This window comes from Oncorhynchus nerka, linkage group LG6 (genome assembly GCF_034236695.1).
Source record: "Oncorhynchus nerka isolate Pitt River linkage group LG6, Oner_Uvic_2.0, whole genome shotgun sequence".
Taxonomy (NCBI): Eukaryota; Metazoa; Chordata; class Actinopteri; order Salmoniformes; family Salmonidae; genus Oncorhynchus; species Oncorhynchus nerka.
The window spans coordinates 28,802,521-28,815,614 of record NC_088401.1 but is presented as its reverse complement, the minus strand read 5'-3'; the positions used below and the strand labels follow the sequence as shown (position 1 = coordinate 28,815,614).

Sequence of the window (13,094 nt, the reverse complement as noted above, 5' to 3'; positions counted from 1 at the left end):
TGTTGTATTTGAGTCAGCCCATTTTAGCTGCATATAGTGTAGCTAACTTACTTGTTGGTATCAAATTCAAATGAAATCCCCTTACATGTGCCTTATCCTTTTCCTGGCACAGTACACAAAGATGTACATAGGAGCGAAACGCACCGCGAACCCGCCACACATCTTTGCTGTCGCTGACATAGCCTACCAGTCCATGGTGTCATACAACGCAGACCAGGTACACAAGTCCGTGTCAACTGTAATGTATGAATGATACAGTACGTTCCACTCTGTGCTGTACGAGCATATCAACATGTCAGTAGACCAGAATACCATAGTAACTGGGGATTGGTTGTTTCTGTGCAGTGCATTGTAATCAGTGGAGAGAGTGGTGCAGGAAAGACAGAGAGCGCCCATCTATTGGTCGAGCAGCTCACGGTGCTTGGAAAGGTGAGATACGGTCGTAAGAATGACATAGAATGTAATTACGGCACTTCATGTTGGCTTGTGACGGCAAACATGATACTCTGCCTGTTACAGTGCACCATTGCAGATCATGCTTTCATTGTTACTCGTCGCTTAAAATGATACGTTTTTATGCTGATCGTCCACATCTTTGCAGGCCAATAATCGATCACTCCAAGAGAAGATCCTATTGGTCAATAACTTGGTGGAGGCTTTTGGGAACGCATGCACCGCCATCAACGACAACTCCAGCCGCTTCGGGAAATACCTGGAGATGAAGTTTACCTGCGGGGGGACCGTTGTCGGAGCGCAAATCTCAGAATACCTCCTGGAGAAATCCCGCGTCGTCCATCAGGCCACGTAAGACCCCTCAGACAGCTTCACTAAGGCATTCATATGGCCCTCATCTGACTGGCACATAGCCTTCATGTAATACGTATAAGGCATTCTTGTGACTTTCACACGACAACAACATTACGATTGTGGCCAATGGCCAATTAATATGTGGGTCCATCTATTTGGCTCAAAAGACATTACTTCTATAATTTTTTAGCAGCCTCTGGTCAAGAAGGGCAAGGGATAACTGGAAGATTTTTTCCTCTGTCCCTCTGAAGCTGGTGGAAGTGCCTTCCCACTGCAGCTTATTGCTCCTGTTGTAATATCCCATGACCAGGGAGTGCAGAGGGTAGAGTGAGAGTGGATAGCTTATTTCTCCTGTTGTAATATCCCATGACCAGGGAGTGCAGAGGGTAGAGTGAGAGTGGATAGCTTATTTCTCCTGTTGTAATATCCCATGACCAGGGAGTGCAGAGGGTAGAGTGAGAGTGGATAGCTTATTTCTCCTGTTGTAATATCCCATGACCAGGGAGTGCAGAGGGTAGAGTGAGAGTGGATAGCTTATTTCTCCTGTTGTAATATCCCATGACCAGGGAGTGCAGAGGGTAGAGTGAGAGTGGATAGCTTATTTCCTGTTTGATCAAAGATTCTAGCTGTCGACGTCTCCTCATTGGGGCTTCAAAGGGTGACTTTTTGCTCTTGGTAAATAAATTCAGACTGAGGGTGAAGGATCGGTGCACTCTCTGAGAGTAATGTTGTCTGTCAGTTAACTATGTACCTACTGCCTAGATTCAAAGTGTCCCTTCTCCCATGGGGTTATATTGTCTTTGGTGCCAAAGGGAGGGGGGGGGGTAAAATTATATTAAAATGAGAGGTTTAAATGCAACCATCATGAAGCCTATAATCGGATGTGATAAGTATTGCATGACAAATATCGTTAAAACTGATGACAGTCTATCACAACTGAATTAACACAGCAGTCTAGATTAGCTTGGTTGCTTGCCAATTATGTGTTTTCGGAGTACATCTTACTATGTCTTTGGCTTTTTATGAGATTGTAAATAAGCTTCTGGTAATCTTAGGCAACCATAGCTGACAGACTTGGATGGGATTAATAGTCTTTGTGTTTCAATCATCAAATATATTCATATGTGAAGACATATATACCTGTCCTGTGACTGTCCCTACAGAGGTGAGAAGAACTTCCACATATTCTACTACATCTACGCTGGTCTAGCTGAGCGGAAGAAACTTGCCCACTACAAGCTATCAGACAGCAAAACCCCCAAGTAGGTCCCGCAATTAACCTTCCTATCTCTCCTAACCCTATACTTTCCCAAATACCCTGCTTTGCTGCCGTTACCCCACCAATCATGACCTTATTAATTGTGGTTTATTTTCCTGTCTTCTGTCCCAGGTATCTGTTCAACGAGCACATTAAATTGGGCCCTGACATAGTGAACAACACCTTCTACAAGGAGCAGTTTGACTCGGTGGAACAGTGTTTCAAAGTCATCGGCTTTACCCTGGAGGTACATACACTATAGTACATTGGGTTCATCGCTGATTCCTAAAGCAAAGAAAAGCAACCTCCTGTCCAAAGGTTACCGACATAACCGTTCTCAGTTAAAGCCTGGATGATTTTTTACTAGGTTGCTCTCAATGTGGAGAGTGCCTTTGCCATGTTATGATGCTTTTTTTTCCCACAAATGGCTCCTATTTTATTGCCTCGGCTGTGAAAAGGGGAAATTATAGTAAATGAGGAATTCAAAGGAGAAAAAAAAGTATTCATGTGCAATGAAATTTGCAAATGGCCATGAAACAGTTCCAGGAAAAGAGGCCCATTCTGGTTGAACGGTCAAGAGAATGATTTCCAGTGTTAGGCTGTCATATGAGCCAGTGTGGACTGTGGCATGATGCCTTGTACAGTTTGCAATTAGCAACATGGACACTGATGAAGCCCAAGGAAGTGCCGTAAATAACTGATTGCCTCTGGGTTCCACAAGTCAATAGTACTTATCGTATGTACAGTATAATCACTATAATCGCTAACCACTCTGCTAGTACGGCTATCTCCCATTCTCCTGTCTACCTTGCACATAAAGACAGGGTGCATCTAAAGTGCATCTCTGATTTGGATGAAATGGATTCTGATTTCATTTCATTAGGATCCCCATTAGCCGACGCCTATGGCGATAGCTAGTCTTACTGAGGTCCGGCACAAGACGGAGAAGACATTACAGAATTTACAGACACTTAATAAAAACATTAACATGAATTGTGTGTGTGTGTGTGTGTGTGTGTGTGTGTGTGTGTGTGTGTGTGTGTGTGTGTGTGTCTGTGTCTGTGTCTGTGTCTGTGTCTGTGTCTGTGTCTGTGTCTGTGTCTGTGTCTGTGTCTGTGTGTCTGTGTCTGTGTCTGTGTCTGTGTCTGTGTCTGTGTGTGTGTGTGTGTGTGTGTGTGTGTGTGTGTGTGTGTGTGTCTGTGTCTGTGTGTGTGTCTGTGTGTGTGTGTGTGTGTTACACATACATGTCAGTACATACACACAAACAAGTAGTTCACATTGGAGGAGAGGTGTTTTAAACCGTGCTAGCTGTTGGATAGCAGCTCCCCATCAAGAGAGAGCAGAGTTATCACGAGCTTGTCGGTGTCATGTCAGTCTGAGTATAGTGACATTAGGACACGGCATGTGACAGTGATGCCAAAGCCATCAAACAGACTTGTGTTTGTGTGATGTAGGAATTCTGTCAGATTGTAGGCTACCAAGCCCCAAGGCTATTAACTAGGTAGTTCCAATAGAACCACTGAATCTATGAAAAAGCCTTCAGATGAAATCTCCAAATGATTATTCCATGACTTTGTATCAAAGTATGAATGTGTTATATTCTGAACAATAAGGTCAAGTTTAATCACACATTTTGAACCCTTAGGAGCTGGGCAGTGTGTACAGTACTCTGGCTGCTATCCTAAACTCAGGCGACATTGAGTTTACCTCTGTGGCCTCCGAGCACCAAACCGACAAAAGCAACATCTCCAACATAGCAGTTCTGGAGAATGGTGAGACACAGACGCACAGTCCAGCACCTGGTGTGATGTAAAGCAAACATGACCATCACCTCTTTCCCCGCTAATGCCCATTACCTCTCCAGAGAGGCCAGCTTAGCGTGAACGCTGGAGATATAAAGCACTACAGTATCCCAAGCCTGTTTACATGCAGTCCCTTTAAATTCAGCTTGACACGCCTGACATGGGGACTAAGTTGTGTTTGATGATTTTAATTTAATTTATGAGAACCCTTTGAATAACCCTCTTTGGTTCCAGGTATAACTGTTTTGGTTCCAGGTAGAACCCTTTTGGGTTCCATGTAAAAACCCTTTCCACAGAGGGTTCTACATGAAACTCAAAAAGGGTTCACCTATGGGGACAGCCGAATAACCCTTTTGGAACCATTTATTTTCTAAGAGTGTGGTCCAGCATCTGTATCATGGTGTGAGAGCCAGTTATCGTATTTTACCAGCTGCAGTTTGAAGAAGTGTTATCTCGTTTTGATAACTATGAATGTGCGTGTCTGTGTCAGTGTGGCTGTATTCATGTCTGTGTGTATGTTGAGATTTGTGTCCTTGTTGATGTGGCGTGTCATGTATGGTTTTGTTTTGCTGAATGCGCGCATGTGGGATATCTGCATCTTTTTTAATAGGTCCTCTTTTTGTGTTTGACTATGTCTGGTTTATGTGTAAAGTACGTGTACAGGATATCTCTCTGAATGTGTACATTTTCATCATGTTTGCATACACATACAGTATATCGTCCCAACAATGTCCTCCCTGCTGCCTGTCTACCCACACCGCATGTCTATATCCATGTTCATGTGCATTTTATCTGTGTTGTCGCTGCAAATCTACATGCAAACGTCAATACCGCAGGGCCGTTTCTATGGTGACAGCATCCAGTAGCTATACATTCTTTCCATCCCTGGGTTTCTCCCCACAGCGGCGTCGCTGCTGTGTATCCGTCCAGACGAGCTCCAGGAGGCCCTGACGTCCCACTGCGTAGTGGCCCGGGGCGAGACCATCGTCAGGCCCAACACGGTGGACAAGGCCACGGAGGTGAGGGATGCCATGGGCAAGGCCTTATACGGCAGACTCTTCAGCTGGATCGTCAACCGCATCAACACCCTGCTCCGACCCGACACACACCTAGGGTAAGAGAGCGCGCGTGTGTGTGTGCTTGTGCGTGTGTGAGTGCGTGTGTGAGTGAGTGTGTGCGTGCGTGCGTGCGGATGCCCTGAAAATGAACATAAACCTCACTAGTAGGTGCTAATCGTAACGACTGTCATCATTATAAAACCTTCCTGATCTGTCTCTCTCCTACCTCATCCTTTCTAATACTCTTCCTTAATACCTAATCATTTCTGATCTCCCCCTGACAGAGAGGATGACAAGGGCCTGAACATTGGCATCCTGGACATCTTTGGCTTTGAGAACTTCAAGAGGAACTCGTTTGAGCAGCTCTGCATCAACATCGCCAACGAACAGATCCAGTTCTACTTCAACCAACACATATTCGCCTGGGAGCAGGTAGCCCATTCCTCCTTGTCGCTAACATAGTCGTCTCTCTCTGAAATAGTATGAATACTCATCTGAGTGTGCCTATGCCTCCAGGGAAGCATTTCAAAGCACTTTTCACCTTTGGATACGACTTGATTTCCATTTAAATGGTGATAACGCATCGTCGTTTGTCCACCTGGCTCTTTAACAGAGTGCGTAAGGGTGAAATATCCTTCCGCTTGTAAGGGATGACAATTCCCCAGCCGTCGTCTCTGGGGTGCGCTTTTGCCTCAGGCAGAGAATGGTTTGCTCATGTTAAATGCTTTAGTCTAACCCCATAGAGAGGTTCCATAAATCATTGCAAAGGAGGGTCAATTAGGAGTTAAAGACAGTCAGTGTAGGACGCACCAGGGCAAAGTCTGGCATAAGGCCCCGATATATAGATGTACTGTATGTACAGAACGCAAGGCTTTTTCTACCGTGCTAAGTGTACAATATATTTGTCTCGACTGTCCTGACTAAATTCTGCACAGTAAGACATCTGTAGAACAACGTATATCTCCTCAGAACCATCATACCGGTATTGTAACATCAGGCTCTTGATAGACTACATCCTTCCTGAAGAGAGTAAGGATATTTACTTGTTTTTTATCAGACAAACACTAAGAGCAAAGCCCAGAGGAACAAGCTCTTCTGATTCTTGTCCGTGTCCCTCTGGAAGGCTTTGTTTTGTTTCCTCAGGATGTTATTCCAGCAGTGTTGTCCTGCTGCCCTGAGAAGAGGTTGCAGATTCAGAATGACTTTACCTGAGGCTTAATGCTGTGTTCTGTTCCAGATATTAGATGCCTTGTGTGCATGCATGAGCGTGTTTGTCTGTGCGTCTGTACCCATTGTGAACACGGGTACATAAAAGTAGAGCAGGGCAGCATCGACAAAAATCCATATTGCGATAAATTGCCTGGATTGATGCCATAACGATAAACAGAACGATATGTTTGTGCACCACAGTTTTTTTATTGTCTTTACTACTACTAGTAGTTTGATGGTTGTCCCATTAACAATCACCCATATTAGCAAACGTATTTCATTTAAAGTTTCACATTTTCTCTAGTTATAGGCTACTTATCATAATGAATCTGCGATAAGTGAGCGGTATGGTCGATGTCGCTAATTTTCGGTTTGTCGTCCCAGCTCTACCTAAAAGCTTTGACGTTGTATTTCAATTTTGTGCTTCACCTCTAGAGAGACATATACTGTATGTTCTGTGATGTTTCTGACTCATAGTTGGGCCTTGACTTTATCAGGTGAGCCAAACATGAAGAACTAAACTAAACCTACCCAGGGTGATGTTATCTGTCAGATATGGTTTTGGTTTCATTCAAAACCAGCTTCACCATTCCAATGTAAATCTTTCTGTCCCTTACCCTCTCCTATAGGACGAGTACCTGAATGAGGATGTGGACGCCAGGGTGATTGAGTATGAGGACAACCGTCCTCTCCTGGATCTGTTTCTGCAGAAGCCCATGGGCATGCTGTCACTGCTGGACGAGGAGAGCCGTTTTCCCCAAGCCACCGACCAAACCCTTGTAGGCAAGTCCCCACAGAGTCCTCACTCAGTCCTCGTGTAGCTACTAAGATCTAATCCCAAATGCCTCAGGGCAGTGATCGGTGTCCTGGTTAAGTGTCCAACTTGGCCCCATTTTCATCATGGCTCCCCAATGGGTGTTCTGGCACAAACTGGTTGTCGTGCATTACCCAGGTCGCTGCTTCACATTGGTGGTGGATGAGGTGAGCTCCCTCCAATACTATGTAAAGCGCTTTGGGTGTCTAGAAAAGCGCTATATAAGTCCAATAAATGATTATTCATATTATCATTATTATTAGGATGTGTACACCAGTTTTATCCTGTTAGCTAAGCCACTCCCCCACTCAAGTCATGAATTATTCAGTAGGTTCATTTAGGAGGACCTAAAAGTAGTTTAAACATGGCTTTTTAAATAATTAGCAGCCTTGCGAGTATGTTATGTGTATGCATTCTTGTTTATTCTGTCATTCAATTATGTTTACATGCTTAGCCATCCAGCTTGGACTGCTAGTTAATTAACCTGTGAACTTTGTCCATTGTAGAAAAGTTTGAAGACAACCTGAAATCCAAAAACTTTTGGAGACCAAAAAGGGTGGACCTTGGCTTTGGAATTCATCACTATGCTGGAAAGGTTATAAGGCCTCCTGTCTAATACATCAAATATATGTTTTAGGTCAAATATTTAGAGTTGGCAATAATAATTTAAAAAAAAGACAGGATATGGGGAAACCCCAACCCGTAATGTGAATAACAGTAGCAGGTGTAATAAGCTGAGTTTGCTGTAAAACCGTGTTTGTGCATACAGGTCTTCTTACCCCCTCTGTTGATCATGTTTAGGTGATCTACAACGCTGCAGGCTTCCTCTCTAAGAACAGAGATACACTACCGGCAGATATTGTTCTTCTACTGAGGTCGTCAGAAAATCAGCTGATTCGCAAACTGGTCACCCACCCGCTCACCAAAACAGGTAAACACACATGGTCTAATAGCAACTTTTAGCACAATCAACTAACCTATGTTTTCATAATAATTGAGGTAGTCTCTCAAATTGGCTGTTTTCTTGTCAAGCAAGGCATTGATTTTATTCCCATCTGACTCTCTCCTTACTTGCCTTGTGGTGATTATTCAAATATTATATCGTAACAACCTCAATATTTATAAGAAATGAATGCCGATGTAAACAAATGTGTTTATTTGTCTAAATTGAAATGCTAAATGCCAAAGAACCAAAGAAAACCGGTCCATGTCACTTGTTTCAGTGCGGCCTGTTGTTGTTGGAGGCAGGGCTTTTGTTGTGACAAGCTGGTCTTTGCAGCGTGAGTACCCTTCATAGGCAGAGGACGAGGCCAACTGAGCTCAAATCCAATCAGCAATCCCATAATCACTCTTTAATATACCCCTGAAGCTGTTTTATTGAGCTACGGCAACCTCCCCCCCCCCCTTTGTACTGTCACCCCTACTGCCCTCACGAAAGCTAACACGATGGCATGCTAGCACGCTACTGGAGAGATTAGCAGAGAGCGAGTCCACTTCTCTATAGCTGTGTGCTATTGAAATAGCATCGGCCTATAGCTATACACCTGACATTATCAAGTAACATGGAAATTCTGTCTATGTTTGTTGATGAATTTGCATGGCTGATGTTGCATCACTAATTTTGATTTTCAGATTTCCTTCTTTTGCTAACTTGGAATTGTCCCTCTTTAGAGTAACTTGCTCTATGGGGTCAAGCTTGTTTCATTTATTTCTCCCACATATTCCCTCCACCTTCTTCCATTTTAGTACAACTTGATTTGGTTATATTACATCTAAATGTCCACTGGCATGTCTAACTACTGCCTTTTTGTTTTTCCGTGAAGGCGCTGATTGCCAGTTATCGCACTAACTCTTTCCTCTTTTGAAAGTGTGGTGTAGCATGTCCATTTGTTCTCAACTTCTCTCCCGCTATCTCTCTATCCTCTAGGTAATTTGGCCCACACAAAGGGTAAAGGAATGAACACACTCATGAGCATGCCTCGCACCCCAGCACACCCTCACCGCACCATGAACTTTGCCAAGGTACGGGTATAAGATTTTCCTTTGCACACACTCAAACAGAGTTTATAGTTCTGTCGCATTGCCTTTCTTGCTTCCCTTTTCCAATACAGTAACGCTAAGTGTCCTCATTGTAATTCCATGTCAAAAATCTTTGGGAAAATAATGCTGTCTTTTTTTCCAGTCTCGCTTTCTCTTTCAGATAAACTAACCTTGTGTGTCCTCTCTGACTCTCCCCTGTCTCTCTCTCTCTCTCTCTCTCTCTCTCTCTCTCTGTCTCTCCCTGTCTCTCTCTCTGCTTTTATCCTTGTAAAGATGGGAGTGCTTAAGTTATTCAGTTCTAGTATGTCACTCTGTGAGGTAATGGAAATCTCTCTGTCTATGTTGTATCTATGTTGTATCTGTGTTGTGTGGCAAACCATCTACCCACCCCTAGGAAATAATAAGACTAGTCGTTTTACCTTTGTTTTTCTTCATGGCTCGTCCAATTCCTATCCTTTCGTATTTCCCTTTCAATAGATGAGAGTGAGAATCTATTAAGTTTGGCTGCAAAAGCAGTCTTTTTGATTTTCCTTAGAACCTCAGAGTGAATTGATTGTCTGATTAGATGTTAAAGGAGAGGCTTTCATGTGCGTATGACTGGTAATTTGGATCTTTTCTCATTTACCTCGCTTTAATGGGGTTATTTCTGTTTATGACACCACGCCTCATGATATCGATTAGTTTTGAGGATGTGCCCTTCACACACTAGTAGGAGATTGAAGTCATAACATTATCAACTTAAAGTTGTCTGTTGTATTTCTGCATAACAACCTAAAGTTACCCCTAGAACGTATCTTCCCCACAAAAAGGGCACAACCCTTTACTTTCCAGTACCCCATACTAATCTGATTGGTAGGGGAAGAGGAAAATTGCATTTTTTTTAAGTCACAATTCCCACTTTGTCAAACCAATTTGTATACCTGAGGGCCATCGGCAGAGGCTAAACCAGGCAATTAACTGTCTTTGATGAGTACATGCATGTATTTCCATTAATCTGCATATTTTACATTTCTGTGAAGCACATCAGAGACTCCTCCTGTAGTCATGAGAGTGAAAGTGTAATTTTAGAAATGTTTTAGACTCATGGTGTAAAGGTGTGTTTTGTCAGTGCTGTTGCTTTTTAGTGAGCAATGTAACTCATGTGCAATGTTTCAAGGTTCGTATTTGGCGGTGTCCCAGATTAGCATATCTTTGCATTTATGGTATCTCCTTATTACTCTGCTATTGAGAACATTGTTGGAAATTCTCAGAGGGCGTTTTATGGAATAAGAAAAGTCCCACAGATTTTCAAGTGTCTGGATTTCTTTTAAATGTCAGTTTCACCAATGATCATAAGCAGGAAAATAGCTAGTTCCTCTGTGGTAAAATCCTTATAATCCATGCCATATCTAGCAATGCCAGTTGAAACAAACTGACTTAACACATACATTCTCTTATGATCAAGTGGTTACTGTCCTTTGTCACAAACGTCTAATTTCGCACCTCTGAAGTCAATACTCAGCATTAAACATTTAAAACAAGTTGTCATTATGCAAACTTGATTCCTAACTTGGCTCGTGTTTGTTTACGCTTCCTTCCTCTTTATGCATCTCTTGCAGCCTTCTTCTCGGAAATTAACTCTCACCCCAGAAAAAAAACACAAGCCTTTCTTGCTTCTCGATCACACAGTACATATTCAAACGGTGATTGGTGATTTTCAAAATTTTGTGATTTTCACACAACAACAAAAATGAGAGACAATTCCATGAAAAAAATATGATACACAGATGATTGGGGTAATAAGGCTTCTGAATGTTGATACCCATTTTAGGCTGTTACCTATTTGTTATTCACAGGACAGTATTTTGGGGTTCAGAGCCCTCATCTAACACATCATTGCTTTTCATGTTAATTACACAATTGATGAATAACTTCCAATCCATAATGATTTCATACTCGTACCGTTCAGTCAATTTAAAAAAACATAATAATCTACAACATCTTTTAGGGCCAGTTTTCCCTAGACTGAGATTAAGCCTTGGTTTTAACATCAATCTCAATGGAGAATCTCCAACGACATGGCGTTTAAGTCCAAGACTGAAATTGATCAGTGTCCGGGAAACTGGCCCATAGTATTTTACACTATATATAATACATATAATACTGTTTTTCAATATTCACTGATATAACTCAACAAATACACCTACCATCAACCTGTGCTGAATCCTTTTTGATAAACTCCGTGTTTTGTGTGTCCAGGGCGATACTGGAACTGGAGAGACCACCCACCATCCGAGAGAGTCCACCAACATGAGAACACAGACAGTAGCCTCCTACTTCAGAGTAAGAATGTCTCACTTGATCACTTCCTACATTACTGAGTGGATAGATTATCCCCAACCCTGGTAGTATAGCTCTGAATGGTAGTACAGCTCTGTTGATAAACTGACTGGTAGTACAGCACATTTGCATACTGTGACATGTAATGTGTACCTATTTATCTCCTTGGCGTTGTACCAGTACCCCTGGAAAAATTGGTTATAAATACTGGTTTACACGGGGGAAAAAAGCAACTAAATATGTCTTCTCATACAGGAATTCAAGAATAGGCATTTTCGTCTTATTCAGGTCTTTACCCGGACACTAGTTTTGATTGGATGCTTTAGGTAAACTACTCACTTCCTGCCTCTTCATTCACCAGTATTCCCTAATGGACCTGCTATCCAAGATGGTGGCGGGACAGCCCCACTTTGTGCGCTGCATCAAGCCCAACAATGACCGGCAGGCCAGTAAGTTTGACCGGGAGAAGGTGCTGGTGCAGCTGCGTTACACGGGCGTCCTGGAGACAGCTAAGATCCGCCGGCAGGGCTACTCTCACCGCATCCTCTACACCAACTTTGTCAACAGGTTGGTGATCCTAATCATAGAAAAGACTCCATAGGCTCCCACTTATTGCTTGTGAATGACTAGAAGAATAGACAACTCATTTTGAAGGATTTAGGCTAATAGTGTGCAGGAATGGTTTGGTAAGTCTAGTATTGGTTGTTGCAGGTACTACATACTGGCTTTCCATGCGCACAAAGAGCCAGATGTGAGCCCAGAGACTTGTGCAGCTATATTGGAAAAAGCCAAACTGGAAAATTGGGTCCTGGGCAAAACGAAAGTAAGGTCACATTCATGGAGTATTTTGTAGTCAAATGTAAATGATTAGACAAATCTCATGGAGAGTATGACTGAGTCTACACCCTTCGATTGTGTTTCGATGTGGTGTCTCAGGTATTTCTGAAGTACTACCATGTGGAGACCCTAAACCTGATGGTGAGGCAGACCATAGACCGCATCGTTCTGGTCCAGGCCTACGTCCGGGGCTGGCTGGGGGCCAAACGTTACCGCAAAATACTGGAGAAGAGAGCACAGAGCGCTGTGGCCATACAATCAGGTCAATACGTGGTCACTTTGACCTCATGACCATAGTGGAACCAAAACTGTCCCAGTTCCTTTTAAACGTGTGCAAATACTGTTAACGTCATTATTATCATAAACAATAGTTCATATCTGTATGTTAATGATTTGTCTCTAATATATCGTCCACCAGCGTACAGAGGACATAAAGTACGGAGGAGATGTGCTGATGATAAATTAAGCAAAGCCAAGTTTGAGACCTTCATCACCCAGTTACAGGCTGGTGAGGAGACGATTTTGTTTTCTAAGATCGGTTTGCTCGTGTTCAGAGGGATACGTGGTACGTTTAGTGTAGCTTCAACTTGTACCCTCCTATTCTGCAGTTTTCCGAGGTCACCTCGCCAAGAGGAAGTACAAGGAGTTGGTGGAGGAAAAAAATAAAGCAGCAGCCAAGATTCAGGCCCATTACAGGGGACACCGGGAGAGGAAGAGTTTCAAAAAGAAAAGGTAAGGACAACCATGTCGATGGATCTGCACTACGCAAAAAACATAGTCACAGTCAAATGTAGGACAGTAGATCCAGAACTTTTTAAAGAAAAGGTAAGGACAACCATGTCGATGGATCTGCACTACGCAAAAAACATAGTCACAGTCAAATGTAGGACAGTAGATCCAGAACTTTTTAAAGAAAAGGTAAGGACAACCATGTCGATGGATCTGCACTA

The 13,094-nt window shown here is 42.9% G+C and overlaps 1 protein-coding gene across 5 annotated transcripts in view; it reads left to right on the top strand.

Moving 5' to 3' along the window:
* Positions 1-13,094, top strand: part of myo3a (myosin IIIA) — an 80,017-nt gene that overhangs the window by 49,302 nt on the left and 17,621 nt on the right. For 4 of the 5 annotated variants that reach the window (XM_029661277.2, XM_029661276.2, XM_065019476.1 and 1 more), the window contains 19 exons: positions 113-217; positions 346-429; positions 602-804; positions 1,971-2,069; positions 2,198-2,312; positions 3,711-3,837; positions 4,771-4,981; positions 5,210-5,357; positions 6,764-6,917; positions 7,455-7,543; positions 7,750-7,879; positions 8,876-8,970; positions 9,262-9,306; positions 11,227-11,310; positions 11,669-11,874; positions 12,019-12,130; positions 12,244-12,406; positions 12,563-12,652; positions 12,753-12,876. In XM_029661277.2, coding sequence (XP_029517137.1) covers positions 113-217; positions 346-429; positions 602-804; positions 1,971-2,069; positions 2,198-2,312; positions 3,711-3,837; positions 4,771-4,981; positions 5,210-5,357; positions 6,764-6,917; positions 7,455-7,543; positions 7,750-7,879; positions 8,876-8,970; positions 9,262-9,306; positions 11,227-11,310; positions 11,669-11,874; positions 12,019-12,130; positions 12,244-12,406; positions 12,563-12,652; positions 12,753-12,876 — 2,384 coding nt within the window. The remainder of the gene's footprint in view (positions 1-112; positions 218-345; positions 430-601; positions 805-1,970; positions 2,070-2,197; positions 2,313-3,710; positions 3,838-4,770; positions 4,982-5,209; positions 5,358-6,763; positions 6,918-7,454; positions 7,544-7,749; positions 7,880-8,875; positions 8,971-9,261; positions 9,307-11,226; positions 11,311-11,668; positions 11,875-12,018; positions 12,131-12,243; positions 12,407-12,562; positions 12,653-12,752; positions 12,877-13,094) is intronic. The other variant, XM_065019477.1, reaches the window with a different exon arrangement.